A 27,385-nucleotide genomic window follows, 5' to 3' on the forward strand; every position below is an offset into this window, starting at 1 on the left:
ACAGTTAATCCCAAGCCTGGATCTACGGGACTAAGAACTGACCTAAAATACGCCCCAGGAGATCTTATTCCATGAAAATGTTAAGAATGTTACTTAACATTCTACTGTGATTCCAGAGGAGCTGTAGTTCCCAGCTGACCCATAGGACCTTTGTTATCTGTTCCTTTGAACTGCAGAATCTCTGCTGTACAAGTCCTTCTTGTAGAGGATAATTTACCGCCTGAAAATCAAAACTCTGTGCACAGACGGGAAGTAGGAAACTTGCCTGTGAAGCAGCGTCTCCTCATTTCCGTCCATTGCATTCACAATGTCGCTGCTCCCAGAATAGGAAGATATCATCAATTTGACAATCTCAGTGGCTCCCTGGGTGGCAGCAAAATGAAGGGCTGTGCACTTCCCATTCTGTAAAGAGTCAGGATACTAGAATCAATATCTAGCCCCATTTAAGGATATAACCTAAACTCAGCTGTGAGCTTTTTCTTCCCAGGTCAACAAAATCAAGGAATATGGAATGTACGATGACTAGTAATCAGTTTCATCTACTGAAAAGAGTCAGGATAAAAGTCCTTGCCTGCAATGTGACAGCACTTAACAGCTTTGACAGTACTTCTGTCTTTAGCAGGATCATTATCTTTCCTGGATCTGTGTTTGTGTTTGTAATTGTTTTCAGTAGCTCTCACAATTCTTAACATAGACTGACATTGGGGATATTCTCGTCCTGTTTCTATATGCACAGCAGGAAATATCTATTTCAATCTAAGGAACTATAAAAGCTCTATAAAGCATTTTGGAAAATAATTTATGGCAATTCTAAAATAAAAATCTCATGTACATTAATTACCTCTATCAGTTCCAACTGTGCACCATTGTCCAGGCACATTTTAATCATTTCCAAGTCACCACTTTGAACTGCCATGTGGAGAGGACTGGATTTCCCATTATTCACAAAGTTAATATGAGCTTGTCTGTTATATCCATTTTCTTCACCTTGAGAAGAAAATAAAATTCAAAATAGCAAAGATTATAAATAAATAAGAGGAATTGTTTTTTTTTTTTGAAAAAAGAAAGCCCATGTAGACTTACATAAAAGCCCACGTATAAATTCTATTAAATATTTTTCAAATTAACAGCATCCACCAGTCTAGGCTTCTTTACAGCATATAATATAGGAAAGATTCTACTCACCAAACTTTAATATTATTTCCATGCATTTTTTGGCACCTGAAAAGGCAGCCTGGTGAACAGGAAAACATCCCCATTTGTTTGATTTGCATGGCTTAGCTCCCTTATTTAACTGGAAGAAAAGAAAGAACAACAACAAAAATGTCAACTGACACAAGTTTAGCCCCACATCGCAAGGATGGACAAGAATTTATATACATCTCCCAGATCACGTCACTATTCTGTGCCTATGTAAAACTAGAGAAAAGCTTCAAATGATGTGAAATCTAGGTAAGATGGTAATTTTGGAACTAGGCTAAGGTTCTGAACTAGAGACCTTTTGTTTTTTCCAACAGTGTAGACAGAAAAACATCAATCTTGACACCCCAAAACCCAATAAACTAAACCCATTTTTCAATGGGATTAATGAGATATTTTATAAACACTAACATGACTCCTCCTAAACCCATTCTCAATTCCTTGTACAAATAAAGTAACACTATGTCCCAGATTCTTCTCCTTTTATTTATGTACAATTAAGAAAGGATGAGGCTAGTCCTGTGGTTAACTGAAAATCAGGTATTTTCGTGAATGGATGTTCTCTACTAAAAGATGTTGGAAGAACGGAGTCATATATTACCTTGACCTTTGAGTGAATCATTTTCAACTATTGTTTTCTGTAGATCATTGGACTTCAGTTTTGTTTTAGGTACCTTTCATTGTCACTAAAGAAAAGATTATGAAGCAGCAGAAAAGTATGAAGAAGCAAATATTACCTGTAATGTCACCTCCTAGGGATAGCGCTGGTTTACACTTCAGAAGACAATAATGTATTTTTTGTGTTCTTTCGTTGGTAATTTTTATGTGTATACTGTGTGATCATACTGTTCAAAAAAGTTTTTACTTAACAATATTCTTTAAAAATATGATTTTATCAAGTACACATTCTATTTTGGGGTACACAAAACTTTATGAATCTTATTAATTGAACTTCAATTTTTTGTTTTTGTTTTCAGTTTTCTCCCTGTGAGATATATAATACCACTGATGTGAAGTCAATGATCACTTTCATTATCTCCTGGGGATGTAGTCCAAGAATTGGAATCAGTGAGTAAAAAGTATTCACATCCACAGTGAATGAAATTCCCCAACTCATCAAAATTTTTCTAACACTGCAGAGCAATAAGGTTTTTTCATCCTTCCAATACATGAAAAAAATATCTCATTGTTTTAACAGGTTTCTCTTTGATTAGAGAAATTAGTTAAACTTTATGTGCCCCTCGCCAATCTTCTATGGAGTGTCATCTTACAGATTTGTAAGAGTACTTTATAGATAAACGTGTGTCCATTTAAAGTTAATAAATTATAGATGTAATCATATGCTTTGCCTGCTCAGGCTAATTGATTCATCATAATCCAATATTGAACTAGCTGTATATTCTCTGCATAAAGCCAATACGTATTTTGTGTTTTTCTTCTAATTATTTTGATGAATTAATTGCTAATATTTTTAAGATTTTGCATCTCTATTTATTTATATGGTGAAATTCATCTACATGTTTCTTTTGGGGCGAGCTCTCATGTTTTGAAATTATTATTACATTTGTTTCATAAAATTAACCTGGATGTTTTCACTGTTTTTCTTGTGCTATGAGAAGGGTACTTAAAATAGAAACATTTTTCTTAAAAGTTTGGAAGAACTTGTGCAATCTATAAGAGCATGTAACATTAGCTGACTCCATTACCTAGAGCCAGCTAATATTAACATTTTATGGTTTCCTATAGGTCTTTCCTTTTTTTAGTTAATTTTAGTTAATTTTTTAGTTAATTTTTTAGTTAAAATTTTAATTACTTTCAGCTATTAATCCCTTAAAAAGGATTTTCAAATTTTTTAAGATATAATTGTGGATACTGATGTTTTGTCATTTAAAAATTACCATCATTTCCAGGTAAATCCCTTTGTTATTTCTAACTGTGTTTAGTTATTTATGCTTTATCTTCTTCTGATTTAGTTAGACTTGCCATTTTTTTTGGTCTATTTCATTATCTTTTTCAAAGAAATAACTCTTAGTTTATCAAACAATTCCAAAAAATTTTTTTCAACTTTATTATTTATTTATTCTGATTTTCTTTTGGTTTATTTGAGGCTCTTTTCTAAATTCTTGGTTTGAATGTTAGTTAATTTATTCTTATTCTCTTTGTGATCCAATCATGACAACTTATAAAAACATCCATTTTTCTCTAAGACATCCAGTGAATATGTTAGAACATATTTGTAAATGTAAATAGTGAGTGATTTTAAAATTCTTTTATTTCATTTTCAGATTGTCTGGGAAGGTGGGGAAGGAAAAACAAGTGGTAAAAGCATAGAACGTGGCTTGAATAATATACAAGTGATTAAGTAATATTTGAGAGAATGCTATTGACTAGAATTCTAGTATCACATGCAGAAGGGGCATTGCGTGGAACAGGAAGGTGTGCCCAGAGTTCTACCCCAGGAAGTATCACCCCAGAGAGAGGGCTGGCCTGCTTTCAGGACTGTGGTTAAGGCCTTACCCATTATTGTCACACAGGGCTCCCTTGGTGAGAACCCATGGCAATCATTTCTTCTCATCTTGGCGACATGAACAGCTATGTTTCTCTTGGCTTTTATTTCATGGGCCCAACAATAAGTCTGCAGTTGACTATATTGACCTTTCCTTTGACTTATCCAGAAGCTCAGAGTCAAATGTGTGATCCATGTTTATTCACATACAGGCTATTATACTGTATTTTTTATTCTTGCCTGACTACCAGCTTCACCTTAATTTTTCCTGTCGATACTTTCTGTTCACTTTGACCTTCTCACATTTTCTTTAGTGCTTCCCTGTTAGGATTCTGTAAGCTATCTCAGATCCATTTCAGATCTAAGGGCTGTGTTCATACGCAAGAACGTAGAACTTTTTTATGACATATTCTCTACATTTCATATTTGGCGAAGAAGAGAAACTAAGAGTTGTAAATAATGATGATTCATATTGTCACAATGAATTCCCTTTCACAATGAAAAGGGAAAGAAAACAGAAAAAAATATGATTAAAATACAAACCAACATCTGCAGCGCCTCACTATTATCTTTGGAGCATGCGATTATCACAGCTGTATTTCCATTTTCTCCTTCCAAATTAATATTCGTACTGCTGTGCTCAATCAAGACCTATACAAAAGAGGGTAACAACTGTCAAAGGTTAACCTGCAGGTTTCCAAACAGGGTACTTGTCTTCCACTTGATTATAAACTCTCCAATGCCAGGGACCATAACCTTATTCATCTTTTTGCACCCCTCTCCCATACAATCTGGCACAAAACCTTGCTCACAGCGGGTACTACATACATTTTTCAAATAAATGAAATAATGGTGATGTCTGTATCCCATCAGTTAGGGCAATGTGGAGTTGTGGAACTGGACATAGAATAAGAATTGTAGATACTAGTTAACGGAGCTCACTTGATATTTCTCACATGTATTAAGTGAGCTATGTTAACTAGTATCTTCAAGAAAAATCTGTGGAGCATCTGGAATGTGTGGGTTTGGGAGGTAGAAGGGAGGGAAAGAAGGGAGAGAGGGAGAAAGGAAGGGAGGTAGGGAGGGCGAGAGGATGAACAGGGGAGAGAGGGAAGGAGGAAGAAATGTTTTATTTTTTATCCCTCTAGTCATTTTTTTTTCCACCTAGATAACAAGTATTTTGGGAAATGTCAATCAAAAGTCCATTTTCTTCAATGGAGAAAACAGAGTTTCAGGTAATACTGATATAGTTTAACTCAATTAATTCAGACCTAGTCCGGAACAGAAACTTTTTCTGTGATGTAAGAAATTAGCTTTCCTGATAAAATAGTTAAGGAATTTTTCTGAGGGAATTAAACTGAAGGGATGAAGGGAATGAAACCCCTCATCTGGTTGAGTTCCAGCTGATTATTGGCCAAGAACCTACAGATCTTTAACCAGTCTTTATTTTATAGTAAATCTAATAATTATCTCACATAAGTGTCCCTCCCACGAGACAAATCTTTGACTTGGCTTACTAGCAGCCTTGTCTCTTGCTGCAAGTCTGTGATAAAACTATACTATGTCCTTATAATGAAATTGTTTAAAAAAGAATTTATTAAAACAAGCTATTTCCTAAACATCTTGCCTTAAAAAAAAAGGCATAAACCTCCTACCAGAGCCTCCTGTTAATGGAATGTGTGCTAATGTGTTAGCAAATGAACTCAGTGTACTAATTAGCTCTGCTTATGAAAGAAAACTAAACTGAGATTTTAGTAAATAAGACACATAGGGGAATTATTGATGGACGAAGGGAAATGAGAACCCCGGCGTCCTTTGATGGACGTGAGTGACTTCACATTCTGTTCTGAAACTCTGGATTCACACGTAAAGGAACCCACCCAAGTCTGGAAGCAGAGATTTTTATCTTTGCCCTCTTAGAATCATAGATCATAGATGTGTAGCATATATTAGCTTAGTCATTGCTATAGTCCCATAAGCACAGTCTTTCCAAATGCTGCGTTAAATTGCATGTGGCAGGGGTCCCAGGGAGAACAACTAACCTGTGAACCCACTTCAAATTCAGCTGTAACCAGGCAAGTCTGGAGGTTCTCAGGTGAGGCCTCCAGAGGTCCCTTTGGTGAGAATCCCAGAAGCCTCATGGGAGGGTCAAGCCACTGGATATTTTGGGGTTAAGCCCCAAGGACTAAGGCCTGTGGGGCACTAAGGAACAAGGCCACCTCCTAAGGACCAAGCCAGTGTTCCCCAGGGAACGCTGCGCATACCACAGGAACTGGAGGTGACCCGCAGGTAACAACTTCTTATTTACAATTATATTTGCAGCAATAGAAGATGTGGAGAAAGGCTGGCGGACCAGACCATGGAAAAGCATTCTAAATTAGCCAGAACTGGTGCGGTAAAGGTCTGACCCATGGGCATCGCTGGGAGAGGCAGGCCTGGAGGAAGGCTGTTTGCAAGCACACAGAGAGACACTCCCGAACTCCTCACCTTCTGTTATTCATCTCAGGTGGAGCAGAGGGATTTGAAAATATTTTTAGATGCAGTTATAGCTGGTAAGACCAAGGAGAGATGTCTTCAGTTGTCTTATAACCCAATTTTTCTTCTTGTTCTGGTGTCACCAGGACAATCTTTGTTATAGCTGCCATTCGAATTTATAAATCAGTTATGGGCCTATCTCTAAGCTTTCCTTTCTTGTTCTATGTGACACTTACCTTTCTGTATTTGTTGGCCTGAAGAATTGTGATTTCTAATGAACAGTAGCCTTTCAACTGCTACCTGCCTTTCGATTCCCAAGTCACACTTTTGGGGGAGCCAAGATTAATTAAGTCAGTGGGCATTTGTTTCTGAAAAGAGCCTTCAGAGGAAGCCCAAGAGTTCCTTGGGGAAACACTTCATGACATCTCTGGGGGTTGGGGGTGGGGTCCTTGCAGTCACTAGTGGCCCAACCTAGATGATATAGAAGCAATTTCTGGCTCATGAATAATTTAGGAATTTAAAAAACAGGCCACTGCCAGGGGCCTTTGCAATAACCTCCTCAAGGGGTCATCCTAACTCCTCTTCTTAGGTTCTGATACCTAAACTCTCCCCTCTCCTTCAGCCAGAACCCAGATTTACTCATTTGTTCATTTATCCATTCATGCATTCACTAGCCATCATTTATCAGCAGGGCTGAAGCCTGGAGCTACTGAGATGAGTCACACACAGTCCCTACTTGAAGGATAACCAGCCAGAGGGGAAGAGAAGCCCATGAACACGTGATTACAATGTCCTATGCTATGAATTAGAATTATAATAGGACAGAGACAGCTATATAGTTCTGGTGTATGATCCATTTGTAAACTGCATTCCTCTTTAAGTAAGCATGTGTGTTTTCTAGTGTGTCTATGAGACTCTGAGATATAGTGTAAAAGCCATGACTTAAAAACTTTACCCTTTAGGCATTTACCACGGTTTTATCCACTTGATCAAACTTACTCTTAAAAAAATAAAGCCTTGAAAAACAGTAAGATATTTCCCAACAGGAACACAATGTCTTCTGCTAAGACTATCACATGCCATCCACTCAAACCAAAAGAGTAAATCATAATTACATGTTCTGTGTTCCCTGAAGCGCTCATCACCTTCCTCCTTTAAATCACTAAGTCAGTCAAGAAAAAGCCATGAGGCGTTCACTTGCTAACATAAAGAGAAGAACAAAAGTACTAATTCTTACTGTCACCAGTTATACGAACATAAGGCAAGGGATTTAATTCTCTGTGCCTTAGTTTTCTCCGCTCTCAAATGGGAATAATAACTGTGTTCCGTCATGGTTTGTTTAAATGAGGATTTGAAAACAACTAAAACGTACAAAGCCCTGAGAAGAATGCTTGGGAAATAAGAACTATTTGAGAAAGATAATACTGTATCATCATCATCATCATCATCATCATCATCAGTTGGTCAGAAGTCAAGCTAATGGTGTAATCATTGCATTTTATTTGCCCTGGCAGCTTAGCTGGGCCTTTCTGGCCCCAGCGGACATGGCTCACATGGGTCCCAGGCCACGCTTACCTTCACCACCTGGTTGTGCAAGCCTTGCACAGCGAGATGGAGGGGTGCCATCATGTTGCTGTTCCGGAGGTTTGGGTTGGCTCCTTCGCTAAGAAGAAACTTAACACTTTCAACCTGGTTTTTCTCTGCAGCCCAGTGCAGAGGGGTATTTCCATAATTATCCATCACATTGAGCACTAGAGAAAGAGAGCAAAATAGGGGTTAGGTTTTGCTTGGACTGGATTGAACACCCACTGCCTCCCTATTCAGTTCGCCGCTCAGTGCCAAGCGCTACTGTGACAGGCTTCACCACCTTCCTTATGAAAAATACAAGTACAGCTTCAGTTCTGAAGAAACAGCTAACAGACATCTGTAGGGGCTGCACAGAATTATGACACTGACTTTGTCAAATGAAGAAACAGCCATCTATGTATAGCATCGATAAGAAACAGATCTATCACTACATGTTTTTATGTATGGTATAAATTTGGGGATTGTTGTAACATATTGAGCTTAATAAAAGCAATAATTATATTCCAGGCCCTCTACCAGGATCCATCCAAGCATTATTCCGTTCACCCTCCAACAGCCCACAAGCAACCAGGACCATTTTCAGAAAGATGAAGACACTGAGGCCTAGAGCGGTTCCCAATCTCGCCAACATTACACAGCTAGTAAGGGGTTCAGTAAGGTGCCTTAGTTCTTTAAACTTTGGTTCTCTCATATTCAAACTTGGTAAAAAAAAAAAATGGGGCAGGGGTGTGGGGGGAGGAGAGAGGGAGGGAAAGAAAACACATATATACTTGCTATATTGGGAGGAGAATATGAAATCATGTCTTCAAAGATGTTAGCAGAGTGCTTGGCCCATATCAGTGCTTCAAAAAATGTTAATGAGAAAAAAGACACACCACTAATAAACCGCAAGAATGAGCTTGAGCCGCTGCTATCACACGTGACTTCCATGTATTTCTACAATACAATATATTGCACTGTTTCCCCTTTGAGCTCAGCATAACAATATGCCCTTTCATACTGCAGTATCTTTCAGCTATTCTAAAATAGACATTAACTGATAGCTTTCTCAACCATTTTAATTAGTGGCAGTACATTTTCATGTCTGAAGAGGAGGAAAAATAGCCACTTATAAAAATGATTTGGGGACCATCTACAGTACCTGGAACCATGATGTCATGGCTGTCCTTTTTAAAATTTATCTCTGCACTGTATCCTTTCATTCATGACAAGTTCCTCATTCTCTATAACACACACACACACACACACACACACACACACACACACACACACACACACACCCCCTCTTGACCATTCTGTCTGATCAAGACAAAGCACTTTATTTGGTGTTTCAGTCAACACCAAACTTAATTAAACAGGGGCTTACACTTACAGACTTCCATTCACTAACTGGATAACTTGAATTTGGCTTTTATCTCCACCACTTTGCAGAAATCGTTTTTACAGAGGTCCTTGAGGCTTTCTACCATAAGGGTGTATTGTGATCTTGTTCCTACTGGATCTCTTTGTGGCAGATGACCTTCTAACTCATCTATCCCAATAACCCCTCCCCTGTGGTGTGTATCCTCTCTCACCCTCACTGCTGGCTTTTCCTCTGCCACCTGACCCTTAATGTTGGTACTCTCCCCTTTGCTACCTTTGTTGGCAATTTTATGGTCTCCTAGAGGACTCCCATGCATGTCCACAGTCGCAGCTACTTCCCATGCAAGTATCCCTGTAGGGCTGGCTCCTTTCCTTCTATATTTCTAGTTGTCTACTGGATAGTTCCAAGTAGAAGTCCCCTGGGCATTTCAAACTCAGTCCAACCAAAACCCAGTTCATTATCTCCTCCCATACCACACTCATGTTTCTTTGGTTTTCTTCTATGCCTGCTTTTCTGGATGGTTGTACTACTAGCCTAATCTCTTAAATTAGGAGTCTCCATGTCAGCTCAACTCCTTGCCACTTCCTCCTTGCATTCAATCTTTTCCCAAGCACTGCGGACTCTACGTGCAAAATAGTTTTTGAATCTCTCCCTTTCTCCTTACTCCAATCTCAGAACCCTGGTGGACGCTCATCGTCTCTTTACACTGAAATAGCTTTCTAATTGGGCTTCCACTTCCAATGCATTTCCATAACATTGACAACATCACCTTAAATTATCCTCACTTCTTACATCTCTGGGGTATCCACCTTCCTTATTTGACTATAGTGGGGTTTCTCAAATGAGGCTCAGTGTATGGGGCGGTGGGGGTGGGGTGCCGGGGGATGTCACATCTTCTAGAGTGTCAGTTTTGTTCAGTGATAAGCAATTGAAATGGAGAATGTCCTCAATGGAAATAGTATAGAAGGATACATAAAATGTGTATGAATTTTCATAACCTATTGGAAAAATTCAAAGAAAATCTGTGCTTGCTGTGCAGTGTCCCGGGTCTCTGCACCAGCCTTGGCAGTATTTCAGTGGAAAAAATTGAGCAACAACGGCCTGTAGGGATAGTCAGGCGCTTTATAATCTAGAATAATCTACCTTCCAAATAACTTTGTACCCCTCTTCCCAATGAGTCTAATGGAATGATGGACAAGTAGCAATCACTGTGACTGACATTTTCTTACCTTCACAAGAGGAGTCATGGATAATCATCTCCATCAGCTCCACTTGACCTTCTTCTGCAGCATGGTGCAAGGGGGAGGCGTTCACATCATCGTATTTGTGTAATTTCTTTTGCTTCTTCATACAGCTTTTTAACTCACTTGCGCTTCCTTCAAACACCACCTAGAAGTATATAAAACATGCTACCTCTAACAAGCCTATGTAAAACTTGTTAATGTAAGTTAGTCGTTAAAAGTTACTATGACCCAAAACTGTCCTGCTTACGATCAGGTAACATTGATAACTACATTGAATAAATGATTTGATTTTCCCATTATAAACGTGTATATGCTATAGAAATAGAGGCCTAGAGAGAAGTTTTGAAGTAAATGTGAGGGATATGATCTGAGAAACAATAAGTATAGTGAAAATAAGCATAGTGAACAAATAGGTATAGTGAAGTCTCTTGGCCAGGTGAAAATGTACTTAAACGACGGCCTGAGGGATGTTGTTATGTAAAAAATCCTTGTGTTCATGAATACAAGGATTAAGTCCAGGAATCTAAACTGTTGTGCTCTCTTTGGCCTTCCTGCCTATAGTCAGTTCCCATCCCGTGTTCCTTCCGTATATACCAGAGCCAGAATCACATGAAGCACCGTCGTGTCACTCACTTGGTCAGTATCTAGAATGGCCTCCCCCTCACCCCTGGGAATGAGTATTCCTCTTACCGGGGTCCTGCCCGCAGCAGGCCAAGTGAGGTCAGGTTCACCTCCGCATTGTTCCCTGCATGGAAGGGCTAGCATGATTGCGCACTTACTTAGGGCCAGACGTCAGAACAGCGAGATGTTACATCATTTGACCAAAGGCACAGGGTCAGGGGCGAAGTCAGAATTTGAACAGAAGGTACATGGAATATATATTCTGGAGGAGTGATGAATGCTAAAAATCAACGCACACTAGAAGCTGAAGCTGGAACCACCCTCATACAATGGATGGTGCGACAGAGTAATGTAAAGTTTAAGATGGACTCTGTAGAATGGCTGCCATCAGCAGCCTGTAAACGTGTAATTCCAAACACATGCTCACATCCACGGATGTCAGAGGACGAGCAAGAACCTTTTCAATACCTCATTTTTCTCAAACACTTTCTTTTCTTCTTCATGCTCTTTCTATTCTTTATTATGACTGGACCGAAGATGATTTATCACAAATGACATTATGTTTCCTCCCTGGGCAATTTTAAAGTGTCATTGTCGATATTCTGCTTTTGATTCATTCTCACAAGACAGGAACAGAAATTCCCAGATAGGTCTTTTTCTTGAAAAGATCATGACTAAAAGAGAATTAACTTACTGAAAAAATAAATAAATCTTTAAGAATCATCTTATTTTATGTTAAGGATGTTACTAGAGCAAACAATTTTACAAAAGCCTTCATGTCATACACTTGCCTCTATGACCCTGCCTTGCGTTATGACTTAAATTTTCATAAATATTTTGGGTCAAAAAGTATATTATGTTCTTTCTAAAATTAACTAGTGTATCCTTTCTTAATAGCTGTATTAACCGATGTTCTATTTCCCTATTCAACTACTTGGAAAATGCTTAAGATCTGTTTTACAGAAAAATTAAGAGTTTTCAAAATCATTCATTAGAAATCATATTTAATATGAACAGATAATTTTTGACAAAGAAGCAAAAAACATACAATGGAGTAAAGAACAGCCTCTTCAATAAATGGTGCTGGGAGAATTGGATAGCCACGTGCAAAAGAATGAAACTGGACTGCTATATGTCACCATGTACCCAAATTAATTCAAAATGGATCAAAGACTTAAGCATAACACCTGACACAATAAACTGCATAGAAGAAAACATAGGTACTAAACTTATGGACCTTGGGTTCAAAGAGCATTTTATGAATCTGACTCCAAAGGCAAAGAATGGAAGTAAAATACACGAATGGGACTATATGAAACTTAAAAACTTCTGCACAGCAAAAGAAACCATCGACAAAATAAAAAGGCAACCAACTGAATGGGAGAAGATTTTTGCAAACAGTGCCTCCGATAAGGGGGTAATATCCAAATTATACAAGGTACTCATGCAACTCAACAACAAAAAAAACAACTCAGTTGAAAAATGGGCAGAGGACCTGAAGAGACATTTCTCCAAAGAGGACATACAAATTGCAAATAGACATGTGAAAAAATGCTCAACATCACTAATCATCAGAGAAATGCGAATAAAAGCCACAATGAGGTATCACCTCACCCCAGTTAGAATGGCTATCATCAACAAGACAAATAGTAACAAGTGTTGGAGAGGCTGTGGAGAAAAAGGAACCCTTATACACTGTTGGTGGGAATGCAGACTGGTGCAGCCATTATGGAAGGCAGTGTGGAGTTTCCTCAAAAAATTAAAAATAAGAATTACCATATGACCCAGCAATCCCTCTCCTAGGTATCTACCCAAAAATCTGAAAACATTTATCCATAAAGACACATGTGCTCCAATGTTCATTGCAGCTTTATTTACGGTGGCCAAGACATGGAAACAACCAAAATGTCCTTCGATGGATGAATGGATAAAGAGTTGTGGTATATATACACAATGGAATACTTTTGGTGGTAAGAAAAGGTGAAATAGCACCATTTGTGACAACATGGATGGATCTTGAGAATAAAATGCTAAGCGAAATAAGTCAGACAGAAAAAGCAGAGAACCATATGATTTCACTGATATGTGGTATATAAACCAAAAACAACAAAAGAACAAGACAAACAAATGAGAAACAAAAACTCATACACACAGATAATAGTTTAGTGGTTACCAGAGGTTAAGGGGGTGGGGGGTGAGAGATGAGGGTAAGGGGGATCAAATACATGGTGATGGAGGGAGAACTGACTCTGGGTGGTGAACACACAATGGGATTTATAGATGATGTAATACAGAATTGTACACCTGAAATCCATGTAACTTTACTAACAATTGTCATCACAATAAACTTTAATTAAAAAAAAGAAATCATATTTAATACTTCAACTGACTGACAAGATTTTTATTCGAAGTTGCTCCTAGAATTCTTGCCTACATTTGAAAATGAACATTTAGATATTATCCATACCTATGACAGACATATCTTATTCTGTTGGTAACATTTTTCCATGGTTTAGATATGAAGGTATCATGGATCACACACCAGTTTGCAGGCTCCAGAAATCACATCGAATTAGGTATTCTGATATTTGGTGCCAAAAGTAAGGCCAAAGCCAAAATTAAATTGCAGATTTTGACTTCAAACTGAGGCTGGAACCACTCTGGGGACGTGTCCCTGTCTGGCACACAGTCGTCCCTCGGCAGCAGGCTCTTCTCCCCACCTCATGCTGTGTTGCTGTGTGCGTTTGTACTTGACCTTCACCAGGTTTTCCACCTGGACGAATGCACCCTTCTCGCCTTCCTTGTTTCCAGTCTTTGTTTCCCATCTTCCCATAGCCCTCCTAAACCTCCCCTCCTCCTCCAGGCCTTCATGGATGCCATCCTTCAGTCCAGACTCTCTCTGTCTCTCACACGTGCATGGTGGAGTTTTCCAGAAGCCACAGATGTGTGCTGACATCACAGAGCTGACAGTTACTGGAATGCGTGCAGTGTGTTCTCATATTTTTAAATGTCTCCCCACTTTAACTTCTAATAAGGTAAGTACTGGTAGCTATAACTCCATAAACAAGCATTCTTTGGAATCCTCCTATTGTTTCCGTTTAAAAGGGCTCTAAGACACACACACACACACACACACACAGTTTGAGAAAGTCTGTAATTATTTCTTAACATTGTCTATGCTAAGTGTGCACTACACATTTGGATACTTATTTTCCATGATTCTTTCATGTATAAGTAATTTTTTTCAAAAAAGGGAAGGATGGAAGGGAGGGGGTAAGAAGAAGGAGGGAAGGGAGGGAGGGTAAGAGGGAGGAAGGAAGGAAAGAAGGAAGGAAGGAAGGAAGGAAGGAAGGAAGGAAGGAAGGAAGGAAGGAAGGAAGGAAGGAAGGAAAGAAGGAAGAAAAACCCAGAGGTCTTACAGAACAGCAGGTCAGACCACATGGACCATCAAACACATTAAAACTTCCCTGGACTACTTGATGACTTTATTTCCCTAAAGACTTAAAAATCAATGGGAAAAATTAATGGAACCTCACTATAGTCCTGTGGTAAGACAGAGACTAAAATGATTTCTCAATGTTCCTTTCAGCTTTGCAAGTACATCACCAAACAAGACATTTGTCTGAAATTTTTCCAAAACTGTTTCCTAGCAAATACCTCATTTCGCAAATGACCAAAACCGACATGTTTTATAAGACAGTAGCTTTTCAGGGAATCCACTGGAAAATGACTATTTCCTAAAAATGCAGAAACCTCCCCAAACAAATGATCTAGGCACTGGCTTTAATTCTACTTTTCACTATGACCGGTCACATTTGACACACAGGAATATGTGTGTCAAAACCCCTGATTTGTTATCTTGAAGATAACCAGAACATTTCTCACTACCACGTTTCCCTGAAAATAAGTCCTAGCCGGACCATCAGCTCTAATGCGCCTTTTGGAGAAAAAATTAATGGAAGACCCGGTTTTATATAAGACGGGATCTTAAATTACAATAAGATTGGGTCTTATATTAATTTTTGTTCCAAAAGATGCATTAGAGCTGATGGTCCAGCTAGGTGTTATTTTCAGGGAAACATGGTATTAAAATTAAAAGCTGTCATGAAATAAAATGAAGTCTTAAAGTACATAATATATTTTGATATAGTTAATAAAGAATTGAGCATTTACAATTCATATAATAAATATCAGGTTGAAATAACTAAAACACATTTAAAATTTTGATCTTTGATTTTCATTCTGTTGTCACAGAATAGTACCTAAGAAATCACTCTCCCATGGTAGTCCCTTAAATAGAGAATGTGTTGAAATTGAAAATGTGTTAAATTGAAAATGTGTTACTTTTCAACAACAAAATTCTATATAAGCTACATATAGCTTTCGTAAATGCAGGAGATGAAAATGGGCCAGATTTTCCAAATTTACACATATGCAGTAAGAAATTTAAAATGAGCTTCTTACAGAAACAGGCGCTTTCTCAGTCTCTTACCCTATCAAAGAACTGTTTACTTAAATCCATTTGGAAGTGTGTTAGTGTTTGAATTTGATATGTTTTTCCAGTGATAACAAAGGGGCTATATTGCTCACCCCAGTGCCAGAAAGGGCAATGCACAGGTCTGTTCCGCAACGTGCTATCAACATAAACCCAATTGCATACTCTTGAGAGCCTACCAGGTCCAGATGTTCGCAAGGTGCTGAATTCACAGTGACCGAAATACTTTCTACCAGCTCATCAGATGTGCTAAACAGTGTGAATTCAGTACACGATGTGTTAAGTCAGGCTTTGAAGAACTGTCTTAACGAAAGTTGTGAGAGTAAGCCAAAAATGTCGTTTACACAAATTGTTATACATTCATTCAAGGTAGTTTTTTGTACTGTCACAGGTCACTTCACAGTCTTTTGGATTCTGAACTATATGACGAAATGCAGAACATAACAGACTGGATCACCTTTAAAGGAGATATCAAATACATCTGTTTCCGGTTGCGTTAATGAAATGCATGTAAAGGTAACTAGACAAAAAGGAAGCAAGCTAAAGTACAAGATTATAACAAATGAAAGGTCAAATGCTAAAGTAGTAACTCTTGAAAGAAAGTCATTGGAAAAGGAAAAACGTTAGGTGGTTCTTTTTCCACATTTCTCATCTTGTAAGGTTTCTGCCACCCTTTAAATTTGTTAGTATTCCTAAGATTGTGTGTGTACTGGAAAAAATAGTATACACAATATTTTTTTAATCGGGAAATCCTTAGAGTTCGGAACTATTGACAGTGTTAACAGGTGTTGATTTCTAATTCATCTCACCATTCAGATTTCAACAGAATGAATGATCTGAAATTGCTGAAGGTAATAAAATATGCATCTTTCAATCTATAAACTCTAATGTGGCTTCTAAAAGCCTTAAACAACATAAATGGCTCTACTTGACTTAGGCAGGCAAAGTCTGTGTGTGATTCTCAAAATTTTAAAGTTTCTTCCTGTCCCATAATATGTATCAAATCCAAAGACAATATTCTAGTCCTTGAAATCCACTCATGGCCTCAGTTCTTTGGAGTAAGCTAGTATTAATATTAAGCTAATATTAAGGAGGAGAGAAAAAGTCAGTGTGCAATCTGAGTGTTCAAAGAGACTCACCTTAGAAGGCCTGGTGTATGGGTTTATGTGACACAGAATACATGCCTGATTCACACACATGATTGGCAAGTGTCAATCACGCAACCTGTTTAGAGGGCAATTTGGCACTTTCTACCAAAATTAAAGTTATATATACCTCTTGATCCTGCTAGTACTTTAACATACAAACATACCCACTGAGGTGCCTACCAGTGGACAGACAGGTGAAGCCACATCTCCCCTCACAGACACATTCAATCACGTGTAATAAAACAAAAAACCAGACACAACCTAAGTGTCCGTGTTTGCAGAACTGGTTAAATAAATCAGGATACATTCATATAAAGGAATACTATAAAGCTGCTAAAAAGAGTGAGGTTTTGCTCCAGGTGCTGATTTGAAAAGTATTCTGAAATATATTGCTCCAGGTGCTGATTTGAAAAGTATTCTGAAATATATTTCGTGAGTTAATCAAATTGCAAACCTCTGTGACTTCCCACTTTTGTAAATAAAAAAGCTATATGCTCTGAACCTTGGCATTTCTCCTGCCCGGAAAACACATAAGGAACTGTTAATACAGTTCCACTGTAGAAAGGGATTCGTGGTGGGGTTTTGGAGGGACCCTTGTAATGATATATTAGCGTTTAACAAGAGACGCTTCCTCCTGCTGACAATCTGAGGAAACCCAGGGGAGGGTTTTCTGAGCCTCTGCCCTCAGTCTGTGCCATCCGAGGGTGACCTGTCGCTCATGCTGCCTCTGGGTCCAATGGCCGGGGAACTGCATAAGGAATAGAAGCCCGGAGACCATCTATCCATTTTCAAAGGGTCTTCCTCTCCACAGCGTGTCTCCCCACGCCCCCACCCCCTGGCGATCTCTCCAGTCCTGCCATTTCATTCCACAGGACAACAACGCCAATGCACCTCTGGAAATGCACCTCTGGAAATCCGACTACCTGGTACAGCCATTTAGCTGTTTGGTTCGAAATAAAATCGACAGAAAGGTCCAGCGAACGGGCACGCGCGCTGCAGACCTGGCCTGCTGTGTAGGCAGTTGGCCGCTTCTGCCCCATGCCGTGCGTGCCTCGTGGGCCAGTCTCCCCAGACGGCCGTGGCCATGCACGAGCAAGAAGAGCTGGAACAAGCCAGCGGGACAGAGCAGGCACGACCCGGGCGCGGACCACCGCGACCCTCCGCCCCCCACTTTCGGAGAAGCCCCCCGCGTGCACCGCCCCGCCCAGCCCCGACCCCCCGCGAGCCGGCAGCCCTCGCCCCCCGCGCTTCCCATCCCGGGGCCGCGCGCAACGCGCCCTGGAAGCCCGGAGCGCAAAGCGAAGAGCCGACCCCGCCCGGCCCTCGCCGCGCCGGCCGCCCACGTACCTTAAAGGACTCCTTGGAGGCGTCCATGTCGTCCTGCACGCCCTGGTAGACCACGCCCTGGGGCGCCTGCTTCTCCCCGGGGCGCAGCATCCTTCTCAGGCTGCGCTTCATTGCGCCCACACCGGACGCCATCTGCTGCCGCTGCTCGGCGCGGGCACCTGGGGCGACAGAACCGTGAGCGGGCGCCGGGCGGGCGGGCGGGAGCGGGGCTGCGGGAAACTTGCTCTCCGAGAGGCCGGGAGAACTTCTGCAAGGAGCTCTCGGGCCTCGGCTACTTGTAGCGCAGCAAGGAGGAGGGGCGCGGGGAGGAGGCAGGGGAGCGGACCTCGTGTCCCCACGCGCCGACGGGGTGGCCGCGCGACTGCGCCCCCGGACTCGCCGCGGGAGGCGGAACCCGCGGGATGCCCCCCTTCCGCCACCCATCACCCAGTCAAGGTGTCAGGGCAGCGTGGCTCCAGCTATAAACACACTAGGAGCCCTCACACCCCTCCCTGCCCTGCCCCACACCATGGAGAGAGAGAAAATAACTGGGTACCTAGGGAAGATTTTTATTTTTTAGAATTTTTTTTTTTTTCTAAAACCGCTGGGCCCGGGTTTCCTATGTCCATTTCATTTTTAGAAGCCTCTTGGACTTGAAAATAAGGTATTTAGGAACACTTTTGTTTTCTAATAGAAGGTCTCCTTTCCTCTGGATAATAGGTCCCATTTCCATTTCCTGTGGATAACAATCCCCTCAGTGTTTGCTTTTTCAGAAGGGCTCATAAAATGACCCTTAGGTTAAACATGAGTCCTGTTGACTGTTGTCTATTATCAGCTTTATTTAAAAGGCTTATCTCCATGGGCCTGCACTGCCTTTATTAACCAACGGCACAGGTATCAATTGTGGAGCGGAAGGTGTGTCCTCTCAGTTAGAGAGGCCAGTTCTTCACTTAGGTACCAACAGTGGAACCTCTGAAACTGTTGCCACTATGTTGAGGCCACAAGGTTAGAAAGCAACAAACTTCCTTCCAAAGCTGATGACACTGCTCACTTCTCACGGGGGGAAAACTCAGTTCTGCCAGTCTTTTATTTGGACCATCTGTCTGCTCCTTTAAGGCCCTGGATTGTCACCTTTACCTGGTGAATTCTAGCACCTGGGATCCACAAGAGGGCATGGATCCAAGATCTGGCATAGAGTGCACACTAAATAAAGGTATGTGGACTGCCTGGCCTAGGGGCTACCCTGGGCTGAACTCAGGGGTGGGTAGAGTGGTCATAATGATAGCGAGGAACTCTGGGAAGGTCCCCCAATGTCTCCCAATAGATATGGCAGATTGCCATCAACTCCACCTCTAGGATGGGTTTCCTTAGAAGGTAATATTGAAGTTATCACCAGTCCTCAACCGATGTGGCCTGCTGAAAGATTGGTGAAGGATACAGTGTTCAACTTTACCACCGGCATGGTTTTCCATCAGTATCTGTATTCAGGGAGTACAGACCAGGGGCAGCTGCGTACCTTGCTATTCTTTAGTTGAAGTGGCTAATGTATTTGGAAAAACAAACGAGAAAAAGAATCAGAAGCACAGGGAAAGGGAATAACTTTGAGTCACTCCGACCTGTCAGCATTTTACATGTTAGGTCTTCATTTTCAAAAGGGCATGCCTCAGGACTATTAAGACTTTCTGTTTGTTATTGTCAGTTGACTTCCATCCATTTGCTTTCCTTCTAACACTTAGCTGAAAAGAGTCACTAAGGCAAAAAAAAGAATAAAGAAGAGTCTGAAAGGGGCCATTCTGGACGCCCGGTAGAGGGCATGTTGTGGCGGCAGCATCAGTTAGTTAGCTGTGCTGGTTTTGAGAGAGGGATGTGGGAGTCAGGGAACCCCAGCGTTAGCGGGTGCTGGCAGGAGAGTGGGAGGAGGCCCACACACCTCCTTTGTACTACTCGCCGGCTTCAGCTGGCAGTACAACATCTCTACAGAACGATAGCTTCTGCGTGCGTGCTGGCTTCTGCAGCCCATTGTCATCCCCGAGATTGTATGTGTATTGTTTAATTTGCCCTCTCTTGTTTTCACACTGCAAATTACAGATGGCTGGTATTATAGATCTGACTCCTTCCCCACCCCCCCACCCCGGCTTTCTGCTTATGAAAACAAAGAGATTGAAATATCATTTAATTGTCCTTCTTCTCTTTCGCTGGACTTGTCCATTTCAAGCACTTTTTAGGCAGTGTCCTCCTCGGACCTCTCAGGAATTCCCATCAGTTGTTTCTTTTTAAGAGTGAAATTCTTTCCTACGGATCAAAAACATCCTTTCATAGTCAGGGCTTCCTTTTTAAAGTTGCTGCAAGTCCTGGTTTTAAAATGAATGCTGTAGACAGGAACAAGATGGTATCTTAGCCATTTACAATCAAGATCTTATTCCCTTTGAAGTTTAATTATGGGTGGATAGTAGTGAAATGCAATATTTTTACACCAATTTTAATTTCAAAATAGGGGTAACATTAGAGAAAATGAACTTCTTTAGAAATTTTCACAATGTAATTTTATTATACTTTTTGATATTACACAGAAGTTTAAGAAAATGAAAAATAATAAAGAGGATTTTATTTAAGTTTTCAGGGAAATTATATATATATATGTATATATATATATATACATATATATATATATCATTATCTCAGTAACTTTTTACCAAAAAAAATCTAAATTATAAAAATTATCTTTAGTTATTTCGTTCCTTATATTTAAAAATCATGTTTGTTTGTTCACAAATTAAATACAAAAAATGTTATTTTTTAAAAATATCATTAATCCAAATATGTTATTTGTAATATAACTGAAGGCAAAACTGTTTGGTTACCTTGCCTTAAGTGCCTTAACTCGATAACTGAAGGTAAAACTGTTTGGTTACCTTGCCTTAAGTGCCCTAACTCAATAATATAATGAAAGGGTCCAATAAACCCACTAAAGAACAGAAAATTTGTATTGCACCTTTTTAAAAAATATATCACAAAATCCACCCATGGTAAGTGCATAGTGTGATGATTTTTAGTACATTTATACAATTTTACGACTATCTCCACCATCTCAATGGGGAATTTTTATTGTTCACCTTGTTCTTTACTCTCTGGTCACCTCTCATCTAGTCCTTTTCTTGGGCTCTGGGAGGTTTTCTCCCATTTTATTTAGCATCATCATTTATTTGCACATAGTTTAGGCATTTTTTTTCATGGCGAGCTATAGATAAACACACCTTAAACTGGCTTAACCAAAAGTGGAATTGATCAGCTCACAGAACTAAAAAGACCTGTGGTAGGACTTAGCTTAAGTCACAGATCAACCTGGGACTCAAGGTCATCAAAGGCATGTCTCTGTTTCCTTCTATCTCTTCTTTTCATCCAGAGAGAAAAATTTCTCTGCTTTTTGAAGGCTTCCCTGCAGTATTACCTGGCAAAAATCTTCCAAGTTTATAACCATCGGCATGATCACAGAATTTTCTACCAGCTCTACAAAATTTCATGATGTCTCATTGGCTCTGATTGGGGTTGTGAATTCACTGTCTTAGCCAGTCTCCTCCATAGCCAGAAAAACAGTGATCAGATTATCGAGATCTGAATTCCATGCTCTCTGGCGAAGTCAGACTTGGAGTTAACTTTGCCCAAATTGCATAGACTAAGAATGGGGGAAGGATGGTTTCCATCCCCCTGACAAAAGTTGGAGTACAACTGGCTAAAGAAAAAGGAATGCATGCTATTTCCAGCTGGAAGCACACAGGTTGATATATTTTCTTTCTGTTTGCTTTTCTGGGGACATATTAAAATTTCCTAATCCATTTTCCTTGCATCTTAAACTTACTATCATTTTGTTGGTGTTTTTTTTTTTACAGTATTAAGGGAAAATTATTTGACTTAATCTTCTATGCCACTATTTGGTTCTTCACTTATGTGCATCTCTCCAGTTTTTTGTGTTTTGTTTTTTTTAATTTCGTGATGGAATTTTTATTTTAAAATCTCTGGTTAAGTCTTTGTAAACGTAATATATATTCTCACATTTTTCTTGTATTCTAAAGTCCTGATGTCCTTGTCCTGTGAACCACCTTTTCTCTTTATAATGGTGTTAGTTTCCTTAAAATGTTCACTAATCCCTGTCTGCTCATTTTTGTGTTTGGTGTATTGGACTCACTTGCTTCTTCTATTCCCCAAAGTCAGTCTGGCGATTGTGTGGGAGAGGGAAGGCTGGGACAGCTGTGCAGTGTGCCTCAGCTTCTCTTCTGGGCACAGCAGCTCCTCCCCTTCCTGGAACATTACTCTGCTACAGGATCCGTTGTCCACACTGTGTTTTAGCCAATGGGCAAACACCATTGTCGTCTGCTGCTTAGTACCACTTGGGGGTTGGGGGGATGACTAGCCTCGCTCTGATATTGCTCCCCAATCAATAACACTGTGAGGAAAGCTTGCCAACCACCTCTGTACTTCTGTGGTCACTGGCTCCTCCATCATTCTTCCCATCACAGTATTCCTGTTAACCTCCTTGGTTTAACTTGAATTTTCCTTTATTTTTAAATCTCTGTAGATCTGGTCCCATCTGCCTTCCATCTTTCCAGAGTTCTTTAACATTTCTAGACTGTTGGTGGCATTGTTTTGTTTTGTTTTGTTTTTCTGATTTCCCACATTGGTTTGCATTTACTCTTTATTACAAAACCTTTCCCCCACACCCCCATTTCATGGGATTTCAGATGGGAAGGAAGGTAGATGTGTGTGCTCAGACAACTATCTTAATCCAATTGCTTTCTCTTATTTTCTATGTAATTTAAGTTTGGCCCAATTGTATGGAAGGGAGAAATATCTTATATAATATGCCTTGAAATGTTTAAGTTACATTAGAAAAAGATTGGGTTCATGAGATTCTACTACTCGGCTGCGTTGTTAGTTTGGTGAAAACTGAGTCCCAAGTGGAAAATTCTACTTAATAGTGACATAAATTACACACACCACACACACACACACACACACACACACACACACACACACACACACACTACTGTGGACACCGATGAAGTGCTGTCTTTCTACCAGGGAATCAGAGAAACTCAGTGCACTTTGCTACCGAGAAACCCAGAGCACATCTTGCCCTGTTGCCTTCCCCCAAGGCCATCTGATAAACACAGACTCTCCAGCCCAGCGCTATTCCCAGGGTCCTTGGCAACCATGGTGTAGAGAGATTATTAGAACAAGTAATAAAAATGCAAATCTGATATTATTTAAAATGTTAGATATAAAAAAGCTAGTTAGGTTGCCCCCCTAGATAAGGAAAACATTGCGGAGAATCAGTTGTCTCATGGCAAATACGTAGTATTTCAAATTTTAAAATAAGGTAAGATATATAAATTTATTTGTATTAAATTCTGGTAAACCTGTATATAGTTTGTTCCTTAATCAGATGATGGAAGTAATTTTTGCATTGTGAATTTCTATTTCTAACTACTTAACCTGAACCAACAGCCAACATTTTATGGTGGAACTAATCTTTACATTGTGAATTTTTATTTCTAACTATTTAACAAGAAGCAATAGCCAAAATTTAAAATATGTTTCCATGCTCTCTGCCAAGCCATTCAGTGAATTCTAGACAACCATAGCTCAAACAATTCAAATGGAACTACATGTAAAATAAAGTTTCATTTCTTCCAATTCATGATGGGAACTAGGTCAGACTGAAAGTAAGTAGCATCAATATAAAATGAGAATCTACCTTCCTTATAATTGAAAGTCAAAATATCATTTCAGATATATAATTAGTATTACAATTAAACTAATTTCTTACATCAGAAACTTTGACTTATCTAACATCTGAAATATATGTATCATCCCTTAAAAATGAAAGTTATAAGATACTGAATAACAATGACGCTTACCTTTATTTATGGACATCCTGTTTCTGATGTTAGGCCGGCAAAACTATCCGAGTAGAGAACTGCACCTTTTCTCACACAATCAATAGGTTACACCCACTTTTCAGTCCCACATAATTATACAAGGGGTGGTTCATTCTCAGTCAATATTATGCTTTTTTAATTAGACTACCTAATATAAATGATGGGCAAACATTACGTTTTCATAACTTGAGCTTTAACATTTGATTACTGGCTACTGAAAAGGAATCACCTAATTTAATTATTGCTTATAAGTTTATCTCACCTATATGGCCCCTTTATAATGCAATACCACAAATCAAAATAGTTAATAGCCTTATGAGAGTTATATAGCTTTTGTAGAAAACTGTCTACCACCTTCCTACTGAATAAAAGACAGATTACCAAGAAAAGTAAATGAAGGATTGCAGCATTGTCATTTACTTGTTAAAATCTGTTATATCCCAGTAAACTGGGGACAGTCTTGAGTTATCCAACAGAAAATTATCCAAAATAAAATATGACAAATGCCTCATACGATAAGCACGTACCTGTGTCTTCCATAGACACAATTTGAAGGAAAAAAGTTTCTAAAGAGAGTCATTAACAGATTACCTTGTGAAACTGGTAATGTTTTTTAAATTAACTTTGGACGTCAGATATGACAATTTGAAGATGCTCCATCTAATGAGTTCTCTGTTCTCTGTCCAGAAGTCATTTTTATTCACTCATTCAATTATTCAGACACATTTACTGAGCAGTAACTACATACGAGGTAGCCTAACTGCTGTAATAAGAGTTGGTACCTCAATCATGTGAAGTACAAAGCCGGTCTTCTTAATTAGCCAGAAACTTTTCTTCCAGTGCTGGCTCAGAGACCATGGACCCTACCGTATAGTGACTCTGTCTTCATCTCACAGCTTCCCAGGTTGCCATCTTCATTTGTATAAATCATGGAAGAGCAAAAAGCCTGGAGCAGCTCTAGGGGCGTTGATTTGGGTCAGCATGGGAGACTGGGAAATGGAGGGCCTCAGAGGAAGAGGAAGTGTATCTGTTGATAGTCCCCCACCCCCCGCCCCGCAGGTGCTGTGGGACCACAGCTGTGGGTGGGAGGTTGGTCAGGGAAGGCTCTCTGAAGGAAGCAAAGCCCATTTTATTTGATGAGGAGCAGCTAACCGGGAGAAAATTGGGATGGCGAAGGAAGACGCATGTGAGCAAGACGATCATTCTAGACAGAAGGAAGAACATGAGGGCATGTGCGTATCATGAAAGTGAGAGAGGATTGTGAAAGTAAGGAAATGCAACCACATGGGTTCTGCGGGAGCAGAAGGAAAGGACTGGATGCTTTCATAGTTGGTCCATATTATAGGGTTGAAAACTTCTGTTTTGTTTTTTGAGATCCCTCTAACAGCATTGTAGGGGATGAGGCAAGCAGGTCAAGAGTGGGGTCAGTAAAATCAATAAGGATGCTGAAAGGAAACCAATAAAATGTACCTAAACCATCAAAAAAATCAATAAGGATGGCATAGTGATCATAAAGTCAGAAAGCATGAAGTCCTGAACTGTGTCAGTGGAAATAAAGAGGGAGGAAGGATATTCCTGGACCTCCAGGACACAGACATTACAGAAGGTGGAGGACAATTGTAGGGTGAGATCAGTGAAAACAGAGTCTAGAATTACTTCCAGGTTTCTGATTTCCTGAGGGGAAAAGCAGAGGAAGGAAAAAAATGGGGTGTGTTCAGAGAGGAAGGAGGAAGAAAAGAGTCCATCACCCGGAAAGCCATTAAAGGAGAGTTTGAAAATAGCAGAAAAATTTAACTTGGCCAAATCTGCAATATGGTAAAGAAAAGAAGGACCAAAAAATATCTTTTCAATATGGAAACTAGAATCCCACTGGGGACCTTGCTGAGAGCAACAGAAGAATTTAAATATACTCTTGATTAATAATAAGCATTTCAATTGCATTGGAAATAATACAACAACACATTTGTTATGACAAATAATAGTACATCTTACCTTGGTGTTTAAGTGATTCAGTTATGGATTGAAGGGGCATTGATGGTTATCACAGTGATAGTGAGCAAAGTTTAAAATGAATCTGATTTAAAAATATTTTTTCCATTAATTTCACATGTACAAAACAATGGGATACATAGACATTTACTCCCCTCACAAAGTGATTGTATTCTGAATATTTTAAAAAATTATCTCTAGTACAGAACTACTGAAACTCCAACTCTGATATTTCTCCATGTAAAGACTTTCTTCTCTGCCTAAATTTGTTCAGACACTTGATGATAATGCACATGATTATTATTACTAAGACATCATGCTGAGTGTTATAATTTTCCATGTTGTCAATAATTCAACATCAAAATGACAGAAAATGATGCTATAATGAAAAGTGATGTCTTATGGAATTTATAACAACAAAATTTCAAGGTATTCCTAATCAGAAAGGGTTTTTTCAAACCCTCATATTGAACAGTAATAATCAGTATGTTATTATTTAGTTGTCAAAAATAAACATTTTAATGACCGACATTTCACATGCACTACAAAATCTCCAAAAAACAGCTTAAAGAAAATTAGCAAAACTGGAACTGGTAGAATAGAAAATTGTGGTTTTACTAAGAAAATAACCTCTTAAAAATTAAAATGAAATACTACATTATCTGCAATAACAAAATCTCAAAGAACTAAAAGTGATGCAGAAATTCAGCTATTGAATACATTTGGTTATACATTTATTGATACGCTTAAAAACTGAAATGGTGTTCTTTTTTCACTAAATATTCTATGAAAAACTCAAAAGCTTAAGTGGAGAATGACCTGCATTTATTTTAAATTCATAATATGGTGAATTAAGAAAGAAAGGAAAAAGAAGTAACCTGTCTTTTATGTTTGGTTGGTTTGGGCATTGTTTTTCTGTGGACTCACCCGGGATGAAGTAAATACAATAGTCTCATATTACAAAGTAAAACTGTAGACCAATATAGAGAATACTACAAAAAGCTCGTCTACTACCCCAGTAGAAAATCAGCAAACCCACTTCCAAATTACAATCTATGCACAGATTTCACAAATCCTGTGGTGAACCACACTTTTCCAGGCCAAGAGACCAATTGGTCCTTCAATGACACGGAATTTGCAGTAAGAGGACAAGAGTTTGAGTTCCAGCCTGCCATCTGGCAAGTTTGTAAACATAAGCTGGTCCTTTAATTTCTCCGTATTTCTACTCTCTTGTGCACCAAATAGAAATAATAAAACCAGCGTCACTAGGGTTATAGGAGAAACAAATTCGACAATGTAAGAGAAAATGGTATTAAATTGTAAAGTGCTTGATAGTGTAATCATCTGGGTTTTGCAAGCAGCATTACCAAATGCTTATTTATTATGCTGATGACCATTTCAGCAATATGAGAAAGCATTTGGAGCACATTTATGGACCTCTCAGGAGGAGAAACTTTAAATCTTGGGCTCTTCCAAAGTCACAGGTGCTGTATTG

The 27,385-nt window shown here is 39.4% G+C and overlaps 1 protein-coding gene across 1 annotated transcript in view; it reads right to left on the reverse strand.

Annotated features, from left to right (window-relative positions):
* Positions 1 to 18,118, reverse strand: part of TRPA1 (transient receptor potential cation channel subfamily A member 1) — a gene marked incomplete at both ends in the record, with an annotated part of 47,638 nt that extends 29,520 nt beyond the window's left edge. Inside the window, 7 exons of the mRNA XM_081071015.1 lie at positions 266 to 402; positions 842 to 987; positions 1,186 to 1,294; positions 4,250 to 4,357; positions 7,757 to 7,932; positions 10,361 to 10,520; positions 17,987 to 18,118. Coding sequence (XP_080927141.1) covers positions 266 to 402; positions 842 to 987; positions 1,186 to 1,294; positions 4,250 to 4,357; positions 7,757 to 7,932; positions 10,361 to 10,520; positions 17,987 to 18,118 — 968 coding nt within the window. The remainder of the gene's footprint in view (positions 1 to 265; positions 403 to 841; positions 988 to 1,185; positions 1,295 to 4,249; positions 4,358 to 7,756; positions 7,933 to 10,360; positions 10,521 to 17,986) is intronic.
* Positions 18,119 to 27,385: the final 9,267 nt, after the last annotated feature.

The sequence above is a fragment of the Rhinolophus hipposideros genome, assembly GCF_964194185.1.
Source record: "Rhinolophus hipposideros genome assembly, chromosome: 13".
Lineage (NCBI taxonomy): Eukaryota > Metazoa > Chordata > Mammalia > Chiroptera > Rhinolophidae > Rhinolophus > Rhinolophus hipposideros.